The sequence below is a fragment of the Loxodonta africana genome, chromosome 22, assembly GCF_030014295.1.
Source record: "Loxodonta africana isolate mLoxAfr1 chromosome 22, mLoxAfr1.hap2, whole genome shotgun sequence".
NCBI lineage: Eukaryota > Metazoa > Chordata > Mammalia > Proboscidea > Elephantidae > Loxodonta > Loxodonta africana.
In genome coordinates, this window is record NC_087363.1 from 24,841,790 (window position 1) to 24,862,287 (window position 20,498).

At 38.2% G+C, this 20,498-nt stretch overlaps 1 protein-coding gene across 1 annotated transcript in view; it reads left to right on the forward strand.

Annotated features, from left to right (window-relative positions):
• The window catches only part of MAP4 (microtubule associated protein 4), a 199,284-nt gene that overhangs the window by 53,910 nt on the left and 124,876 nt on the right, over window positions 1-20,498 (forward strand). Inside the window, 1 exon segment of the mRNA XM_064274613.1 lies at window positions 4,549-4,790. Within this exon segment, the coding sequence (XP_064130683.1) occupies window positions 4,549-4,790 (242 nt within the window).

A 20,498-nucleotide genomic window follows, 5' to 3' on the forward strand; every position in this document is an offset into this window, starting at 1 on the left:
ATCCAGTTATAATTGAGAGCTCTTGATATAGAACAATCATACATATTCACATTGATTGCCTGTATAAAGTTTATTTGTTGATAACTGAAGTGATGAAACGGAATTATAAATAGCTTATAGGGTAATCAATCTGAGGAATCATTAAACATACACAACTCTTGTTTTATAGATTAGGAAACTCATCTATGGGAGGTGATTCACTCAAGGGCACAGTGACAATCAGATCAAACCAGTGCTTCAGTGACACATGGAAACTTATGTACCCAGCTGTTTTCTCTTGTCTCCAATACCTCCTAGGAAGGAATATACTTAAAGTTGACTTTCTTTATTGCCTGTATAGATAGAAGAGGAACAATGTAAGCAGTCAATGAGAGACAATTAAAAAAAAAAGTAGATAGTTCTCACTCACAAGGATACTTTTTCTGATCTTTCGGAATGTCCATTTTTGAGAATACCACTGTAATATATCCTTTTGTCTATAAAATACATAAACATTTTAAGGAATAGTTGAATGTTAAATGATCTTAAATGATTCTGTAAGCATGGGATGAAATTCACATGTGAATTTGTTAAAACCAATTCTGGAACACTTGCAGAACCAGTTTAACAAATTATTCTGAGGAACACTTAGGGAGTTTATTATACTTGTACGTGTTTTAGAATAGAATAACTGTAAAATTGGATAACCCTTATTTTATTGAAAATTGGGGCTTTCTGGCGTTCACTTCCAACACAATAGTAACATTTCCTTGATAGGGTAATTTTCCACAAGTGGAGTTTGTGAGAGAGAGAGAGAGAGAGAGTGTGTGTGTGTGTTTTAATCATACTTCTGTTTATGTGTGGTAACAAATAAAGAATCGCCAAACTGTGTTGAGATGCAGATGCTGGGTGTTGGCTAGAGGTACCTGTAGCCAAGTGACTTCCCACTTTCCAGCATGGTAACGTTTGCAAACTATCTGTGCCTCTTCAAAATGTTCACAGTACATAATGTAATTTGTTCTTTGGAATCACTAGTTATGGTCAAAACTGTGAATTCTAAATCTGTGAGTAATGTTTTGGTTTACATCTTGTACAATTTTCTGTATGTTTTATCTCTTAGGTTGAAGTATACAGTCTATTCATGAACAGTAATACCATTCATATTCATGAACTACATGTAAGCCTAGGAAATGGTTTATGAGAGTGTGGGTGCAGGGGAAAGACTGTAATGGATAAAAAGCTATCCTTTGAGAATCTGCACTCAGATAAATGAGGCTTGAAATGTTTTGTTGGTTTTGTCTCCATTTTTCTTAAATTAGGAAGAAGTTTGAGTAGAATTGTATTAAATAAATGTCATAATAGCATATTTCTGGGAGAAAGTAAACCTACCCACCCACTGCCCTCGAGTCAATTCTGACTCGTAGCAACCCTATAGGACAGAGTAGAACTGCCCGATAGAGTTTCCAAGGAACGCCTGGCAGATTCGAACTGCCGACCTCTTGGTTAGCAGCTGTAGCACTTAACCACTATGCCACCAGGGTTTCTGAAGTAAACCTACTGAGGCCTTATTGTATGTTGTTAAGAAGAGCACAGATGTCCTTTCGATCATGAAACTGTTTAATTAGAGACATACTTTATTGTTATTGGAGCCCTGGTGGCGCACTGGTTAAGAGCTCGGCTGCTAACCAGCAGGTCAGCAGTTCGAATCCACGAGCCACTCCTTGGAAACCCTATGGGGCTGTTTTACATGTGAGTCAGAATCGACTGAGTGGCAATGGGTTTTGTTTTTTGTTCATAACTTCTCTCAAAGGCTATCTGGTAATAATAGTTATCACAGAGAAGGTGGGAAAAGGGCAAATGCTTTTCACGGTACCCTTGATATTAGAATTTGTCAGCCTTAAAAAAAAAGTTCTTTAATGAGTTGTGTTTTGAGAATTTTCCTTGGTGGGGTTTGTAGTGACAGTAATACTTTAAACGAAAAGGCAGAGCATAGAACAGGGCTTCCCATCCACATTCATGTATTGTGAATGGGTTACAGGTGTGTCGTTAAGTACTAATGGTTTATATAGGAATTGATTTAAAACCACTTTTTAAGAACTGTTTAAATATTTATAACAGTTGTAACCTAGCACTTGGATTTGTCTAACTTCAAGAGGAAGGATGAGAATCAAGATCAGCATAAAGCTGTCCAGTTTTTTCACCATTTCTGATACCAGCTGTCCTCCCTACAGCACTCTCTACTTCTCTGCTGGGTTCAATAATTTATTGCAGTGGCCACACAGGACTCATGGACCATCTTACGGTTATGGGGTTTATCAGGGAAGTAACAGGCTACAACTTCTGATCAGGATCAACTTGGAAGTAACAGGATACAGCTCAGGAGGACATCAGCCAACCAAGACAGCTTTCAGCTTCTTCTAGGCTGTGCCTGCAGGCAGGCCTTTCTCTTGGCCATGCCAGCCGGACCCCTCTTGACTTCTGCCCTGTTCGGGCAAGCGTTACAGACCTTTAGCTCTGCCAGCAAGTGTGGAGGCACCTCGCTCTGCTGGCAAGCCTCCTGCCTGAAGGCGCTCAGTTCTCTTCTGCTCCATGGGCTAGCAAGTCCACCACAGCTGTCTGCCAGTCCCATAGTTCTTGCTACTTTTCTTTGCCGCTTTGCTGTGGTACGTACTGTTTCTTGCCATCTCATGCTCTCTCCAGTGTTAGGACTCACTCTCCTGTGTTCCCAGCACAGTGACCCTGGGCCCAAAGGACACACTCTACTTCAAGCTCTTCTTTATGGTAGTGATATCCTGTCAACCTCTGTGGGATTGGCCCTTAAATTCAATTTCAAGGCTTGGCCCTCCCAGCCAGACCATGAACTGACCGATCCCCTCAATAGACCACAGTCACTTAATTTGCATAGCAATCCCACCAATTCCCACAAGGTCACCTAATCCTATTGGATGGTTTTACATACCCTATTTGCATAGTAGACTAACCAATACCTTGCAAGATTGTGGTCCAGCCAATCAATTTTTGCAGAATTATAAACTCAAGGCCAGAAGGAGAAACCCATTGCACTGCACAGTTAAAATTACATTGGCAGTGACATTTAGCTCCTCTTACTCCTTTAGGAGTCAAATTTTATTAAAATTAGTAGTGCAGCATCTGTGCTTGAAGCAAAAACTTCATTATATTTAAGTACCCACTATTAAAAAGTTTGATAGGATTTAGGAACCCATCAGCATCATCGCAGGAAATTTAAACTCATATTTGTTTTAAGAAAAGGAATAAGAGGAAGAGCTCTTTCTGCCACCCTTTTTTATTATGCACATGATTTCTTGTCAGTGGAGATCATCTAGAATTTGAAAAGATTAATATTAAAAAGTCTTGTTTAGGAATTATGGTAGCCATTTCAAATAGGAAAACTGATGTAAAAAAATGTTAGGCTCATGGAAGCAGGCTCAAGTTTATCATTAAAATTTTTTAAAAAAGATTTTATTTGGAAATCATAAAAATTCAGTACTTAATATCTTTCCAAATCTTGGTGTTTTATTTTTTTCCTGCAATAATGTAGTATAAAGAATATGTAAAGTTTTTCACCAAGCCTCATATAGATACTGAAAACCCCCTACAGTAGTCCATGTACCAGACAAATATTTTTTTCTTACTAGGCACTTGGAAGAAGTAGGACTTGCTCTTGAGCTTAGTTTTCCACTCTGGACTTTGTCTTATATAAACTGAGTTTACAGTCTATGCTAGCCTGGTTTATTATCTTAACTCTTATGCCCTGTACTACCATTCTCATATTTTTTTACAACACTGGAAAAACCTTTTAGGTGTTGTATTTGGAATTGGCGGTGGGATAATTTCTGATTTTTCAGTGTTACCTGTAGCTTTGCCTGTAATAGATGTATTTGTTAACTTCAGATTATGTTAAAAATTAAGAGCCTGGTGTTCTGTAAAGATGATGAAGCATGTGACCACAGAGGGAGACCATCTCCCTTAGCTGATTGGGGGAACATGTCTGTATTTTTTTTTCATGCCTGTAGGACTAGGTGTTGTTCGCAGGGCTATACAGAAGTGATTCATGAAGAAGCAGTGCTTACCCCAACAAGAAAAGGCCCATACTGACAGTCTTTGGTCAAAGAAAAGTGACATCATTTGCCTGATAGTAATGCAGCTTTGTTAATGGCAATATAATCTGATCTGACCTCTTTTTCTATATTCTGGGATATGATTTGGAAAGGAATATATATGGAATAATTGAAAGAGTATAGGAATTGACATCAAAAGACCTAATTTGACCCTCACTGGCTGTAATCTTGGATAAGTGGATTATTTCTTTTTATACTTCATTTTTCTTATTAATGAAAAGTACAAAATGACACTCGCTCTGCCTGATTCCCAGAGATGTTGTGTCCTTTCTGGGCCTTAATTTTCTAATTTGTAAAAGAAGAGAACCTCTTCTAGGTTTAAAATTTTAGATTTCAATTCTTCTTTTGTTTAAAACAGCCAACGAGAGTTTCTAGGAATGTTTTTCTTTTTGCAGTGCTCATCATGAGATGTTTTTTCCTCTTTAAACAGGCAATTACAGCAGTGCAGAATGGCTGACCTCAGTCTTGCAGATGCATTAACTGAACCATCTCCAGAAATTGAGGAAGAGATAAAGCGAGACTTTATTGCCACGTTGGAGGCAGAGGCCTTTGAGGATGTTGTGGGAGAAACTGTTGGAAAAACAGATTATATTCCTCTCCTGGATGTTGATGAAAAAACTGGGAACTCAGAGTCAAAGAAGAAACCATGCTCAGATGCTAGCCAGGTTGAAGGTAAGTATTTTAAGCCACACTGCCAGCCCTCGGGTTACGAATGTCTGACTTACGTACAATGCATAGTTATGAACTAACCGCTGTAAAGCCTACTATATTAAAAATTCAAGGTACATGCAATAGTTCGTAATAACAAAAGGTGCTACTTCGTAACATGCATCAAAACATTATCATTACTGTATTATTATATTAAAGATGTTTCGGTGTATCTGGAAGTGTTTCTTTAATGTTTTTTATGCATAGAAAGATACACTATATGCTGTATATTAAGTCAGACATTTGACTAACTGACATTAGGTATGAACCGTACCTAATTGTTCAGGTTTACATACAAATTAGATTTAAAGATAGATTTCAGAACAGAACTCGATCGTAACCCAGGGACTGCCTGTATATGGTACTAGCCTTGCTCTGTTCAGAGAGTAGAATAGGGATTGTGCTTTGAGTTGTAGTCTTACAACCCTTGAGGAAACTGGGCTGAGTTTTTTAATATGTCAACATTCACTAAATTTCTTTGTTAGAGACCAAGTAGGCTCATCACCCTTTAGTTAAGTATGTGATTGTGAAGCTGTATAACCCTAAAGTTTTCTATCGCCCTAAAATTTCTCCTGTAATGTTTCAACTACACTGTAATCTGCTTCTTAACTCCTTAATTTAGCTGTCTGCTATGCCTCTTCTTTGAAAGTAACTTTGTAAAGTTAGACATATAAAAATCTGTGCTTACATCCGGACTTAGTTTAGACTGGAATCAGGTGCCACTTATTGTCCTTGGGGTAATCTCAGTCGTGATTAAAACATGGATTAACCCCTTTAAAAGAGGTTTGCTATTTTTACATATTGTGGGATCAGATTTACTAATATCTAGTTGAGAATTTTTGCATCTGTGTTCATAAGGGATATATATAGATTTTTTTTCCTTGTAATGTCTTTGGTTTTAGAATTGAGGTCATGTTGACCTCATAAAATGAGTTAGAAGGTGTTCCTTTTATTTTCTAGAACAATTTGCATAGAATTGATATTATTTCTTCCTTAAACGTTTGATAGAATTTGTCAGTGAAGCCATCTACCTAGTGCCTAGTGCCGTCGAGTCGATTCCGACTCAGAGTGACTGTATAGGACAGAGTAGAACTGCCCCATACAGTTTCCGAGGAGCGCCTGGCGGATTCGAACTGCCGACCCTTTAGGCCTGGAATTTTTCTGTGATAGTAATTCAGTTTAACAGCTGATAGTACAATTCAGGTTATCTATTTCTTCTCACGTGAGCTGTGGTAGTTTGGGTTTTTAGAGGAATTGGTCTGTGTTTCTAAATTGTTGAACTAATTGTGATAAGATTGTAATACTACTTTCTTATCTTTTTAACATATATAGGATCTGTAGTCATGTTTGTTCTTTCTCTCCTTGTTTTGGTAATTTATGTGCCCCCCCCCCATCAGTTTGAATAGAGATTTATCAGTTGTATTGATCTTTTTAAAGATCCAGCTTTTGGTTTCATTTTTTTTTCTGTTTTCGATTTTGTTTGTATTTTTATTATTTCCTTCGACTTATTTTGAGTTCGTTTGCTCTTCTTCTAGTTTCTTAAGATGGCATTTTAGATCATTGATTTGAGACCTTTCTTATTTTCTAACATAAGCATTTAATGCTATTAAAAAAAAAAAAAAGCCCAAACCTGTTGCCATTGAACCGATTCTGACTCATAGCGACCCAATAGGACGGAGTAGAACTGCCCCATAGAATTTCCAAGGCTATAATCTTATAGAAGGAAATTGCCATATCTCTCTTTGAAGGAGCCAGGTGATGGGTTCAAACCACTGATCTTTCAGTGAGCAGCTGAGTGCTAACCATGGCGCCACCAGAGTTCCTTGATGCTGTAAATTTCCCCCAATAATTGCTTCTTTAGCAGTATTCCATAAATTTTTTTTACTGTAATTTTTTACCTTTTTATTAGCAAAAATTCATAAACCCCACCCTCTTCCGCATCTCTGAATTATTTTGAAGTAAACCCAAGACATCATATTATTTCATCCATTCAATGCATATCTTTAAAAAAGACTTTTTCCTAAAAAACATAACACAGTACCATTATAATAATATATTTCAAGCAGAAATCCAACTTTTAAATTTAGATTGTGTATTTTAATTGCCAGGGCCTTCCTGGTGTAGGGTTAAGAGCATGGCTGCTAACCAAAAGTTTGGCAGTTCAAATCCAGCAGCTGCTCCTTGGAAACCCTATGGGACAGTTATACTCTGTCCTGTAGGGTCGCTATGAGTGGAAATAGACTTGATAGCAGCGGGTTTTGTTTTTTGGCATTTTAGTTGCCATCCAGTTTTTACTATAGACGAGGAGGTATATATACTCAAGTAGAATTCAGAATAGCCCAGCGCTTATGAACAAAGTAACTATACTTGCACCCTAAGCATTGCTGTTGTCAAAGAGGGCAGAACAATCGAAGTCTTATCTGCAGGGCTGACATTCTCAACATCATTCCCTTCAATACTCCAGCTGGTTCCAATTGACCAACTCTGGATGTCGGTTACATCCTCAGCATTGCCCTCTGCATTCGGAGTCTTCCCTGCTTAATTATCTCTTGCTGATGGAAGGAGACTGATTTTAACTTTTGCCAGGAGCACGTCACCCCTGGCAAGCTGATCTGAGTTCTGAGCTCTCACAAAGAGTTTAGAGTTCTAAGATCTCATAAAACGTTAGAGCAGGAAGAAACTTCATAGTTCAGCCACCTAATACTAGATGTGACCACTTAGGGGCAGAGGCAGAAGTGTTAGGTGGTTGGTCCTTCCTCATGTTTACTTAAAAATCTCTCAAAATAAAGTCAAGCCATTACGTTCTATGGTGATAAAATTTCATCTCTTATTTTACAACATTTGTTCATTCTAACTTTTTTTTTTAATTGTGTTTTAGGTGAAAGTTTACAGAGCGAATTAGTTTCTCATTCAACAGATTATACACAGTGTTTCATGACATTGGCTGCAATCCCCACACAGTCCCTTTGCACCCTGGGTTCCCTGTTTCCTTTCGTCTGGTTTTCCTACCCCTTACTGCCTTCTCATCGTTATTTTTGGGCAAATGTTTTCCTTTTGGTTTTGTTTGTTTGTTCTACAAAGCACATTCTTTTTGGGTGCTATTGTTTATTTTATAGGCCTGTCTGTTACTTGGCTAAGAGGTGGTTTCCGAGAATGGCTGCAGTTCCAAGTCAAAGGGGTGTCTTACGGACATAGTCTTTCGGGGTTCCACTAGTCTGTATCAGACCAGTAAGTTTGGTCTTTTTTTATGAATTTGATTTTGCTACATTTTTCTACTGCTCAGTCCGGGACCCTCTATTGGGTAGTGGTAGCTGGGCACCATCTAGTTCTTCTGGTCTTGGGGTCATGTAGGCTGTGGTGCATGTGGTCCGTTAGTTGTTTGGACTATTGCTCCCTTGTGCCTGTTTTTTTCACTCTCCTTTACTCTGGCCAGAAAGAGACCACTAGCGGTATCTTAGACGGCCTCTCGCAAGCTTTTAAGATCTGAGATGCTACTCGCCAACCATAGATTTGTATATGTTATTTTTTTATATGCATTTAATTAAAATATTTTAAAATTCTGTGACTTTCTCTTTGACCAGATGGGTTGTTTAGAAGCATGTTATTTAATTTTCCAGCATTTGGAAATTTTCCCAATGTCTTTCTGCAGTTGATTTTTAGTTTTAATTCCATTGTGGTCAGAAGACACCCTTTGAAATTTCAGTTCATTTGAATTTGTTGAGGTTTGTTTTATGGACTGAAATATGGTTCTTCTTGGTGAATGTTCCGTGAACACTTGAAGTAATATGTATTACGCTGTTATGGGGTGAAGTGTTCTATAAATGTCAGTTAGGTGTGACTGGTTGTTAATGTTGTTCAGCTTTTCCGTATCCTTACTGATTTTTATATCTACTTGCTCTAATTTTTGAGAGAGGAGTGTTGGAATTTCCATGTGTATTTGTGAGTTTCCTTTTCTCTCTGTTTAGTTCTATCAGTTTTTGTTTCATGTGTTGTGAAGCTCTGTTGTTAGGTTCATATATATTTAGGAGTGTTATATCTTTTTAATCAATTGACCCTTTGATATTATGTAATATCCCTCTTTATCCTTAGTAATATTTCTTATCCTGAAGTCTAATTTGTATAATATAAATATATCCACCCCAGCTTCCTTTTGATTAGTGTTTGCATGGTGTGTATTTTTCCATTCTTTTACTTTTAACCTATTTCTTTCTATTTAAAGTGGGTTTCTTATAGCAAGCGTATAGATGGGTCTTGTTTTTTTATCCAATCTGAAGATCTCTGTCTTTTAATTGGCATGTTTAGCCTATTTATATTTAATGCAATTATTGATATGGTTGGATTTAAATCTGTCATATCGCTAGCTGCTTTCTTGCTAGTTGCTGCATCTCTTTATTATGTTTTTCTTTTCCTGCTTATTTTTTATGATTCCATTTTATCTCCAATACTGTCTTACTATGTATATTCTTTCTTAAAGGTGTTTTATAGTTAACCTAGGGTTTACAGTGTACATCTTTAATTTTGCCTTCCAATAATATTGCACCACTTCATGTATAGTGTAAAATCGGTGCAAAATAGTAAACTTCCAATTCTTCTTTCATCTTTTGTGCTATTGTTGTTATACACTTAATTTTACATATATTATTAACTGACAATACATTATTAATGTTTTTGTTTTAGTCAATTATGTTTGTGATGAAAAATAAGAAAAAATTCTTTTATATTTACTCTAATTTTTACCGTTTCCAGTATTCTTCATTAGTTTGTGTAGATCCCTATTTCTGTCTAGTACCACTTTCCTTCTGCCTGAAGAACTTCCTTTAACATTTCTTATAGCACAGATCTGCTGGCAGTGCATTATCTCAGATTATGTTTGTTTGAAAAAATCTTTACTTTGCCTTCAGTTTTGAAAGATATTTTCTCTAGGTAAAGTATTCTGGGTTGATGCTTTTTTCTTTTGGTTCTTTAAAACTGTCACTCCATTTACGTCTTACTAGAATAGTTTCTGAAAAGAAGTCTGTTGTGATTTTTGTCTTTGTTCCTTATTTTTCCCTATGGCCTCCTTCAAGATTTTATCTTAAACTGAATTTTTTTTTTTTTTTTTTTTGGTATTTATCTTGTTTGGAGTTCTTTGAGTTTCTTGATCTATGCTTTGATGTGATTAAGTTCGGAAAATTTTTGGCTGTTGTCTTTACAAATATTTCTTCTGCCCCATTCTTTCTGTCTTCTTCTGAGATTCTAGTTACATTTTTGTTAGATTGTTGGATATTGCCTCAGAACTCGTGGATACCCCTTGGTCCCCCCTCATCTTTTTTTCTTTGTTTCATTTTGGGTAGTTTTTATGGACTATGATTTTTTTTTATCTTCAAGTACCCTGATTCTTTTCTTGGGTGTGTTGAGTCTATTATGAGCCCTCAATGACGTTCTTTATTGTCTTTTTTTTTTTAATATATAGCATTTTTATTTAACTTTTACAATTTCTGTTTTTCTGATGAGAGATGATTCCACCTTTTCCACTATAGGATTTAAGATATTAATAATAGTTTGGGACATCTGGGTCATCTCTCAGTCTGATTACTTTGTCTCTTGACCTTTTTTTTCCCTTGATTTTTTTTTTTTTGTGTGTGTGTGTCTTAATTTTTTTATTGAAAGAGACTGAGGTAAAAAGTATTTATGCCTGGAAATGGACATATGTCTTTGGTTAGTCAGTTAGAATGGGGGTGGGGGTGAGTCAGCTTAGGAAGTGTTAATCTGGGTTTGAGTTTTGTTGTTACTGTGGTTATCTTGGAGTCCTGATGGCACAGTGGCTAAGAACTTGGCTGCTAATCAAAAGGTTAGCAGTTCAGATCCACCACCTGCTCCTTGGAAACCTTATGGGGCAGTTCTACTCTGTCCTATAGGGTTGCTATGAGCTGGAATCAATTCGATGGCAGTGGGTTTGGGTTTGGGATGGTTACCTTTAGTGCTTCAAACTTCTCTATCTTTTTTTTGTGTTTAGAGCAGTGACTGAACTGGTAGAATATTTTTCTCAATGTTCCACCCTCAGCTTTTTCCTTCCCTGTGCACCTGTACCTCAAAAGGGTCTTTTTACATGCTCTTGCCACCTTTCTCCCAAACCTTATCAGAGAACTGTTGTTGCTGGATACTTGGGGGACTTGCTAGCTTGGTAGTAGGCAGGGGATTATTTTTTTCTGGGATTAGGCTCAGCTTTGTGTGCTTGTGTCTCATGGTTAGGTCTTTTTTAGTGATCTTGTCACTTCCACAGTGTTAGGGGACTTCTAATGGTATTGGTGTAGGCTTTCTGGGTCTAGGAATTTTTTCTGTTTCTCTCCCAGGAGTAGAGGGTTTTTTCTCTGTTATTCTTTCCCCAGCTGCATTGGGTCTTCACCAGTGCCCTGGGACTGAGTTTGGTGCCCTTCCCTCAGTGGCTTAAGGCTTTTGTTTTTCCATGGTGTAGGGGTAGGGCTTTGTGCCTTTTCTAAGGTCCTTCTCCAGATCTGTATCATGAGGTCTGCACCATTGAGTGACACCCTCTTTGGTCTCCCTCCCACCCTCTAGCCTTTCTTATGAGCATCTGGTGGACATCCATGAGGACAAACCTACAACTGGGTGTGAACTCTCTTTGTATCTGTGGATTCCAAAGGTCCTATACTCTGGTTTATTGGTAAACCAGTTGCAGTCGAGTCAGTTTCAACTCATAGTGACCCCCATGTGTGTCACAGCAGAACTGTGCTCCATAGGGGCTTCAGTGGCTGACTTTTGAGAACTAGCTCTCTAGGCCTTTCTTTTGAGGCACTTCTGGGTAGATTTGAACTGCCATCCTTTTAGTTAGCAGCCAAGTGTGTTAACTGTTTGCATCACCCAGGGACTCGAGCCTTTAACAAATCATTAAAATCTCTAGTTGCATTCTTCTTACCTGCTTGTATAGTACCTAGCATCTCTTCTTCCCATATTCAGACAGAGCGAATGCTCACCTCTTGTATCTCCTTGAAGGGCTTGTCGTTCTTTGGATTTCGTACTACTTCATGGCCTTAATACCTCAGCTCTTTTTTGAGTTTAAGAACGGTTATGATTTTGTTGTTGATCTGGCCTTTTCTCGTTTTTAGGTTAGCTTCTGGCTTTTTGCAACTTAAGTGTGCCTTTTTTTTGGAGAGGGGTGTGCAAATTATCAGCAAAAGTACTACAAGTTAAAGTCAAATTATATCCATGTAAATATTTACTCCAAGAAAAAATTAGATTCCTTAATGGATAATGTCTATTTTTTTTTTTTTAACCCACAGTGATCAGTGGAGTTATTTGTCCTTTGATTAACCTAAAAATAAGGGAACTTAGTAGGAAGAAAGACAATAGTAAGGAGTAAATATTATTATACCTTTAGGCATGGCGAAGATCCTCTTCTTACCATCCCTCACCAGTTATAGGTGGAAGAAGCTTGCTTGTTTTCATTCTCTATTTTTCTTTAGCTGCGTATTGCTTCTACTACATGGGACCGAGCCTAGTTTGGTGAAGACAATCAGGTGGTAGCCATAGACCTCCTTGTGTGTCATCTCGGATGACTTGATCCATGTACCATTAACTTGTCCTGAGAGGAGAAATTTTTTAAAGAAATTATTTTCCTTATAAAAAGTTATTAAATCCCCCTGCTAATATTTTCAATGTGTAAGTAACCTATAGTTAAAAGTTCAAGAACTCAGGAATGCTACTTCAGAAATTGGTAATAGGGTTACACTAGGAAGGGGAACTGGCCGACTGGGTATAAGGATTTGAGAGAGACTTATTTTTACTGTATATCTTTTTAAAGCAATTGAAATTTTGTATATTTGCACTTATTATCCTATTCCACATGAACAATATGAAGTTTATGATCACATTAAATCTAAATTGTGAGTTGCTAATTACTTTCCATATCAGCTTCCTAAAGGTTATTTTTAGAAGGCTTGGCTGAGGATAAAGGGAGAAGGAGAGCTGGCTGTTCAGAGACATGGAAGGTATAAGGAAGGGAACGTCTCATTTGATCTTGTAGAAAACTGGTACAATAAAGTTGAGTTCTCTCTGAATGGGGATGTCTCTGCCATGGGTCTGATATAGATGATCAGACTGATGGTTTTTGGTAAAATGACGAGTTTCATATTTGTGTGATGGAAAGTCCTTAGACTCCATTCTTTTTATGTTTTATGATATATCCAGCTCTAAATTTAATTTTGTTCTCGCATGAGATTCAGTAAGCTATCGTTGGTGCTATTTATGTAATTTTATTACAAGTTCCCTTAGGCCCCCCAGTGGGTGTTTACCACTTTCCTGCATCTGTACATAAAAGCATGAGTGGATTGTACATAATAGAGCTATTTGGCCAGTGGGGTTTTTATTTCTTTTAATTCTTCTATGCGCAGCCTCATCGCCTTCAATTTAAAAATGAGGGGCAACATAGCAGGGCTGCCTTTATGGTACTTTCTACAAAGTAGAAAAGGGTGCTTTTTCCTCCAGATGAAGTAAGCCCCATTCCAGGGTCTACAGCTTGGCAAGTGGAGTGTGGACTGGATTTTAGATCCCACTTACTCCCTTGGTTGGGTGCTCTTGTGCAAGACACAGGTACATAGAAATATGCAGTGGCCCTGCAAAGAAAGAATTCCTATGAAGATGACCGTGCAGAAACTCATCAAATGAAAACAGAAGGGTATAAAATACCATTCTTTGTTCAAATCTAAGGCGGGTTGTAAGAGCTGAAAAATGTGCTGTGTAACAGTGGTTTGCACACTCTGTTTTACAGAGCCTTAGGGATCCATAGAGGTATATTGGGGTGATGAAAAGTAGTAGAAGGATTGGCAGGGTTGAGAGACCGTGCCTATGGCAGCTCTTAGGCTTTCTTATACTCCTTAATCTACAACCTGGAGTGTCTTTTATATATTCTTATTATTGGCTTCTGGGTAAGATGTCATTTGACGAAAAGATTCCATTCCTTTAAAAAAAAAAAAAAAAGGAAGGAGGGAGGGAAGTAGGGAAGTGAGTTTGAAAACATCTGCAGACCTATTCATGTTGCAGATGCCTTTCAGGATTAAGAAGGCCTGTACATGACAGCTTGTCACTGAGGTTGACTACCTGCTTACCAAATGTCTCTAGAGAAGCAAAACTAGTGAAGTGCATATATGTGTGCGTGCGTCTGTGTGTGTATAGATATATACATATATGTGTATATATACACATATATACACACACAAACACTTATAAATTTATCTCAAGGAAATGGTTCACGCCGTTGTGGAGGTTGGCAAGTCCCAAAGTCCGTGGGTCAGGCGTCTATTGGAAGCTTCTCTTGACTCATGTGGTTGCAGGGGCTGATGAACCCCGAAACTGCAGGTCAGACGGTAGGCTGGTGGCTCACAGGGCTGCGGAAGCCAGCAAATCCCAAAGTCAGCAGATCAGATGACAGGCTGCTGGCTAAGAGTGCTGTGGAGCTAGCAAATCCCAAATTCTGTCATCAAAGCCTATTTGTTGTTGCAGATCTAGAGGGCTGCAAAGTTGAGCACCATGGCTAATCCTGCTTGGGCTCACAGCTGCCTGCTAGATTCTGGGAAAATGGCCTTGTAAAATAGAGTAGGAATGCTTTGTTCATTTCAGTTTTATTCTAAATCCTGAAAAGTTATTCTAATAAAGAGAATAAAATAATACAAAAATCACATAGGAATATGTCTCATTACGTATTGACTGTTCACAGGTTGATAAAGGTCTGTTTATCTTTCTAGACCTTTTATTTACAACCATGTGCAAATTGCAACTTTCTTTAAATGATGCAATTCTGTACATATTGTGCCATTTATTCTTTTCAGTTAATAATGTGTCTCGGAGAGCTAAGTAAACGCAGCAGCATCATTCTCCTGAACTGCTTTGTACTATTGCATAGTATGGATGCTATATAACATGGTGGTTAAGAGTAACTTTACCTTCTTTTAAGTGACCAGTCTTTTAATTTGCATTTCTCTACTAAGGTTGAACTTCTTTTCATATTTTATTGGCCCATTGCTTTTCTTCTATGAATTGTTCCCTTTTGTTCTTTGTCCGTTTTTCTGTTGGCTTGTCTGTCCCTTCTTATTAATGTTTATTATAGGTTTATGTTGTTTTTTTTTTTTTGGTCTGTACTTTCTTATTAATGTTTATTATAGATTTATGTTGTTTTTGTTGGTAGGTTCCTTCAAGTCAGTTCAGACTTATAGAGACCCTATGTACAATGGAACAAAACACTGCCTGGTCTTGTACCGTCCTCATAATCCTTGCTATGCTTGAGCCCATCATTGCAGCCACTGTCAGTCCATCTTGTTGAAGATCTTCCTTTCTTTTGCTGACCCTCTGCTTTGTTGTTGTTGTTGTTGTTAGGAGCTGTTGAGTCGATTCCAACACATAATGACCATGTGTACAACGGAATGAAATACTGCATGGTTCTGTGCCATCCCGTGCTAAGCATGATGTCCTTCACCATGGACTGGTCTGTCCTAATAACATGTCCAAAGTACATGAGATGAAGTCTCGGATCCTCACTTCTAAGGAGCATTCTGGCTGTATTTCTTTCAAGACAGATTTGTTCATTCTTCTGCCAGTCCATGGTATATTCAATAGTTTTCACCATCATTATACTTCAAAGGCATTGATTCTTCTTCTGTCTTCCTTATTCATTGTCCAACTTTTGCATGCATATGAGGCGATTGAAAATACCATGGCTTGGGTCAGGCATACCTTGGTCCTCCAAAGTGATTGACATCTTTGCTTTTCTACAGTTTAAAGAGGTCTTTTACAGCAGTTGCCCAGTGCAGTATGTTGTTTGATTTCTTGACTGCTGCTTCCATGGGTGTTGATTGTAAATCCAAGTAAGACGAAATCCTTGACAACTTCAATCTTTTCTCCATTTATCATGATGTTGCTTATTAGTCCAGTTGTGAAGACTTGTTTTCCTTATGTTGAGATGTAATCTGTACTGAAGGCTATGGTCTTTGATCTTCATCAGTAAGCGCTTCGAGTCCTCTTCACTTGAAGCAAGCACGGTTGTATTATCTGCATAATGTAGGTTGTTAATGAGTCTTCCTCCAATCCTAATTCTTCTTCATATAGCCCAGCTTCTTGGATTATTTGCTCAGCACACAGATTAAGTATGGTGAAAGAATACAGTCTTGACACACGCCTTTCTTGACTTCAAACCATGCAGTATCCCCCTTATTCTCTTCAAACAACTGCCTCTTGGTCTGTGTACAAGTTCCTCATGAGCACAATTGAGTGTGCATTTTTTGCAATGTTATCCATAAGTTGTTATGAACCACATAGTTGAATGCCTTTGCATAGTCAGTAAAACATCAGTAAACATACTTCTGGTATTCTTTGCTTTTAGCCAAGATGCTTCTGACATCAGCAATGATATCCCTGGTTCCACGTCCTCTTCTGAATCTGGCTTGAATTTCTGGCAGTTCCCTGTTGATGTACTGCTGCAGCTGCTTTTGAATAATCCTCAGCAAAATTTTACTTGTGTGTGATATTAATTATATTGTTGGAAATTTTCCACAGTCTCTTGGATCACCTTTCTTTGGAATGGTCAGAAATATAAATCTCTTCCAGTCGGTTGACCAGGTAGCTATCTTCCATATTTCTTGGCATAGATGAGTGAGCACTTCCAGTGCTGCTTCCATTTGTTGAAATATCTCAGTTGGTGTTCTGTCAGTTCCTGGAGCCTTGTTTTCACCAATGCCTTCAGTACAGCTTGGACTTCTTCCTTAAGTACCATCAGCTCTTGATCATATGCTACCTCCTGTAATGGTTGAATGCTGACCAATTCCTTTCGGTACAGTGATTTAGTGTATTCCTTCCATCTTCTTTTGATGCATCCAGCATTTTTCAATATTTTCCCCGTAGAATCCTTCAGTATTGCAACTCAAAGCTTGAATTTTTTTATTCAATTCTTTCAGCTTGAGAAATGCCAAGCGTGTTCTTCCATTTTGTTTTTCTAACTCCAGGTCTTTGCACATGTCATTTAATACTTTACTTTGTCTTTTTGAGCCGCCCTTTGAAATCTGTTCAGCTTTTACGTCATCATTTCTCCCATTGGCTGTAGCATCTCTACGTTTAAAAGCAAATTTTAGAGTTTCTTTGGACATTCATTTTGGTCTTTTCTTTCTTTTTAATGACCTTTTGTGTGTGACATCCTTGATATCATCCCACAACTTGTCTGGTCTTGGGTCATTAATGTTGAATGTGTTTAATCTGTTCTTGAGATGGTTTCTAAATTCAGGTGGGATATACTCAAGGTTGTATTTTGGATCTTGTGGACATGTTTTAATTTTCTTCAGCTTTAACTTGACCTTGTCCATGAGCAATTGACGATTTGTTCTGCAGTCAGCCCCGATCTTGTTCTTAATGATGATATTGAGCTTCTCCATCGTCTCTCTACAGATGCAGTTGATTTGATTCCTATGTCTTCCATCTGTTGAGTCCACATGTATAGCCACTGTTTATGTTGTTGAAAAAAGATATTTGCAGTGAAGAGGTTGTTAGTCTTGCAAAATTCTATCATGTGGTCTCTGTCATTTCTGTCACCAGAGCCATGTTCTCCAACTTTAGATTCTTCTCTGTTTCCAACTTTTGCATTTCAATCACCAGTAATTATTAATGCATCTTGATTGGATGTTTGATCAGTTTCAGACTGCAAAAGCTGGTAAAAATCTTTAACTTCTTCATCTTTGGCATTAGTGGTTGGTGCATAAATTTGAATAATAGTTGTATTAACTGGTCTTCCTTGTTGGCTTATGGATATTATCCTATCACTGACAGTGTTGTACTTCGGGATAGATCTTGAAATGTTCTTTTTGACCATGAATGCAATGCCATTCCTCTTCAATTTTTCATTCCTGTTAGAGTAGATTATATGATTGTCCAATTGAAAATGAGCAATACTGGTCCATTTCAGCTCACTAATTCCTAGGATACGGATCATTATGTGTTCTATTTCATATTTGATGACTTCTAATTTTCCTGAATTCATACTTTGTACATTCCATGTTCTGATTATTAATGGATGTTTGCAGCTGTTTCTTCTGATTTTAAGTCGTGTCACATCAGCAGAGGAAAGTCCCGAAAGATTTACTCCATCCACATCATGAAGGTTGACTACTTTGAGGAGGCAGCGCTTCCCCAGTTTTGTTTTGAGTGCCTTCCAACCTGAGAGGCTTATCTTCTGGCACTATTAGACAGTGTTCTGCTGACACTCATAAGGTTTTCACTGGCTAATTCTTTTCAGAAGTAGACCTCCAGGTCCTTCTTCCTAGTCTGTCTTAGTCTGAAAGTTTTGCTGAAACCTGTCAACTGTGGGTGACCCTGCTGGTGGCATAGCTTTCGCCATCGTAGCAATAGTCAAGCCACCACAGTATAACATACTGAAAGACAAGTTGTGGATAGATTTATAGGAGTTATTATATTCTGAATATTAGTTTTTGTTTTTTTTTTTTCAATACAGGGTGCAGATATTTTCTCCTAGTCTGTCACTTTCCTTTTTTATGATGTATTTTGTGATGTCTTTTGTTACACTGAAGCTTTTTACTCTTCTTTAGTTCTGGAGCATCTAAGTGATGTACCCAGATGCTCTAAGCCATTGAGGCAAACTCAGACAGGTACTGGGGAATATTTTACATTTTCTCTAGAAATACCGAACATCTGTAGGACACTGTGTGAACCGTTAGCTTTGTATTCACAGTTTTTAACATTAGATCATGCAGCATTCCTTTAGATGACTTCGTGTCTTTGGAAAGCTGGGTTTTGCACAGATGCTTTAATACAAAGCAAGTGCCACATGAAAATCAAGATGGAGCAGGACCTCTAAACTGATTCCAAGGTTTGAGAGGTGCATTGCTCACCAGGTGCACAGAGCCTGTTAGTAAGCACTTGCAGTTATTTAAGAAAGAAATGAAAACATTTTTGCAAACTAGTACAGAAAGGTTTTTACGTAAATACTTAATGGACTCAACTATTTAATAAATGGAGTTGTTTGATTTTTTTTTTTTTTGTTCTGGGGTTGCCATGTAAAATTCAGGGAGACACTAAAGGCATTATGAACTGAGAAAGTTTAGTCAAATCTGTTGATTTTATTCTTTATGGCTACTGAGTTTTAGTCTTGCTTAAGAAAGCCTTTTCTACTCTGAAGATGATCATTGTTGTTGTTGTTAGGTGCCGTCGAGTCAGTTCCGACTCATAGCGACCCTATGCACAACAGAACGAAACACTGCCCAGTCCTGTGCCATCCTTACAGTCGTTGTTACGCTTGAGCTCATTGTTGCAGCCACTGTGTCAATCCACCTTGTTGAGGGTCTTCCTCTTTTCCGCTGACCCAGTACTCTGCCAAACATGATGTCCTTCTCCAGGGACTGATCCCTCCTGACAACATGTCCAAAGTATGAAAGACGCAGTTTCACCGTCCTTGCCTGTAAGGAGCATTCTGGCCACACTTCTTCCAAGACAGATTTGTTCGTTCTTTTGGCAGTCCGTGGTATATTCAATATTCTTTGCCAACACCACAATTCAAAAGCGTCAACTCTTCTTTGGTCTTCCTTATTCATTGTCCAGCTTTCACATGCATATGATGTGATTGAAAATACCATGGCTTGGGTCAGGTGCATCTTAGTCTTCAAGGTGACCTCTTTGCTCTTCAACACTTTGAGGAGGTCCTTTGCAGCAGATTTGCCCAATGCAACGCGTCTTTTGATTTCTTGACTACTGCTTCCATGGCCGTTGATTGTGGATCCAAGTAAAATGAAATCCTTGACAACTTCAGTCTTTTCTCCGTTTATCATGATGTTGCTCATTGGTCCAGGTTCTTTATGTTGAGGTGTAATCCATACTGAAGGCTGTGGTTTTTGATCTTCATTAGTAAGTGCTTCAGGTCCTCTTCACTTTCAGCAAGCAAGGTTGTGTCATCTGCATAATGCAGGTTGTTAATGAGTCTTCCTCCAATCCTGATGCCCCATTCTTCTTCATATAGTCCAGCTTCTCGTATTATTTGTTCAGCATACAGATTAAATAGGCATGGTGAAAGAATACAACCCTGACCCACACCTTTCCTGACTTTAAACCAATCAGTATCCCCTTGTTCTGTCCACACAGCTGCCTCTTGATCTATGTAAAGGTTCCTCATGAGCACAATTAAGTGTTCTGGAATTCCCATTCTTCTCAGTGTTATCCATAGTTTGTTATGACCCACACAGTTGAATGCCTTTGATAGTCAATAAAACACAGGTAAACATCCTTCTGGCATTCTCTGCTTTCAGCCAGTATCCATCTGACATCAGCAATGATATCCCCGGTTCCACGTCCTTTTCTGAAACCAGCCTGAATTTCTGGCAGTTCCCTGTCTATATACTGCTGCAGCCGCTTTTGAATAATCTTCAGCAAAATTTTGCTTGCGTGTGATGTTAATGATACTGTTCTATAATTTCCACATTCGGTTGGATCACCTTTCTTGGGAATAGGCATAAATATGGATCTCTTCCAGTCAGTTGGCCAGGAAGCTGTCTTCCATATTTCTTGGCATAGGTGAGTGAGCACCTCAAGCGCTGCATCCATTTGTTGAAACATCTCAATTGATATTCCATCAATTCCTGGAGCCTTGTTTTTCGCCAATGCCTTCAGAGCAGCTTGGGCTTCTACCTTCAG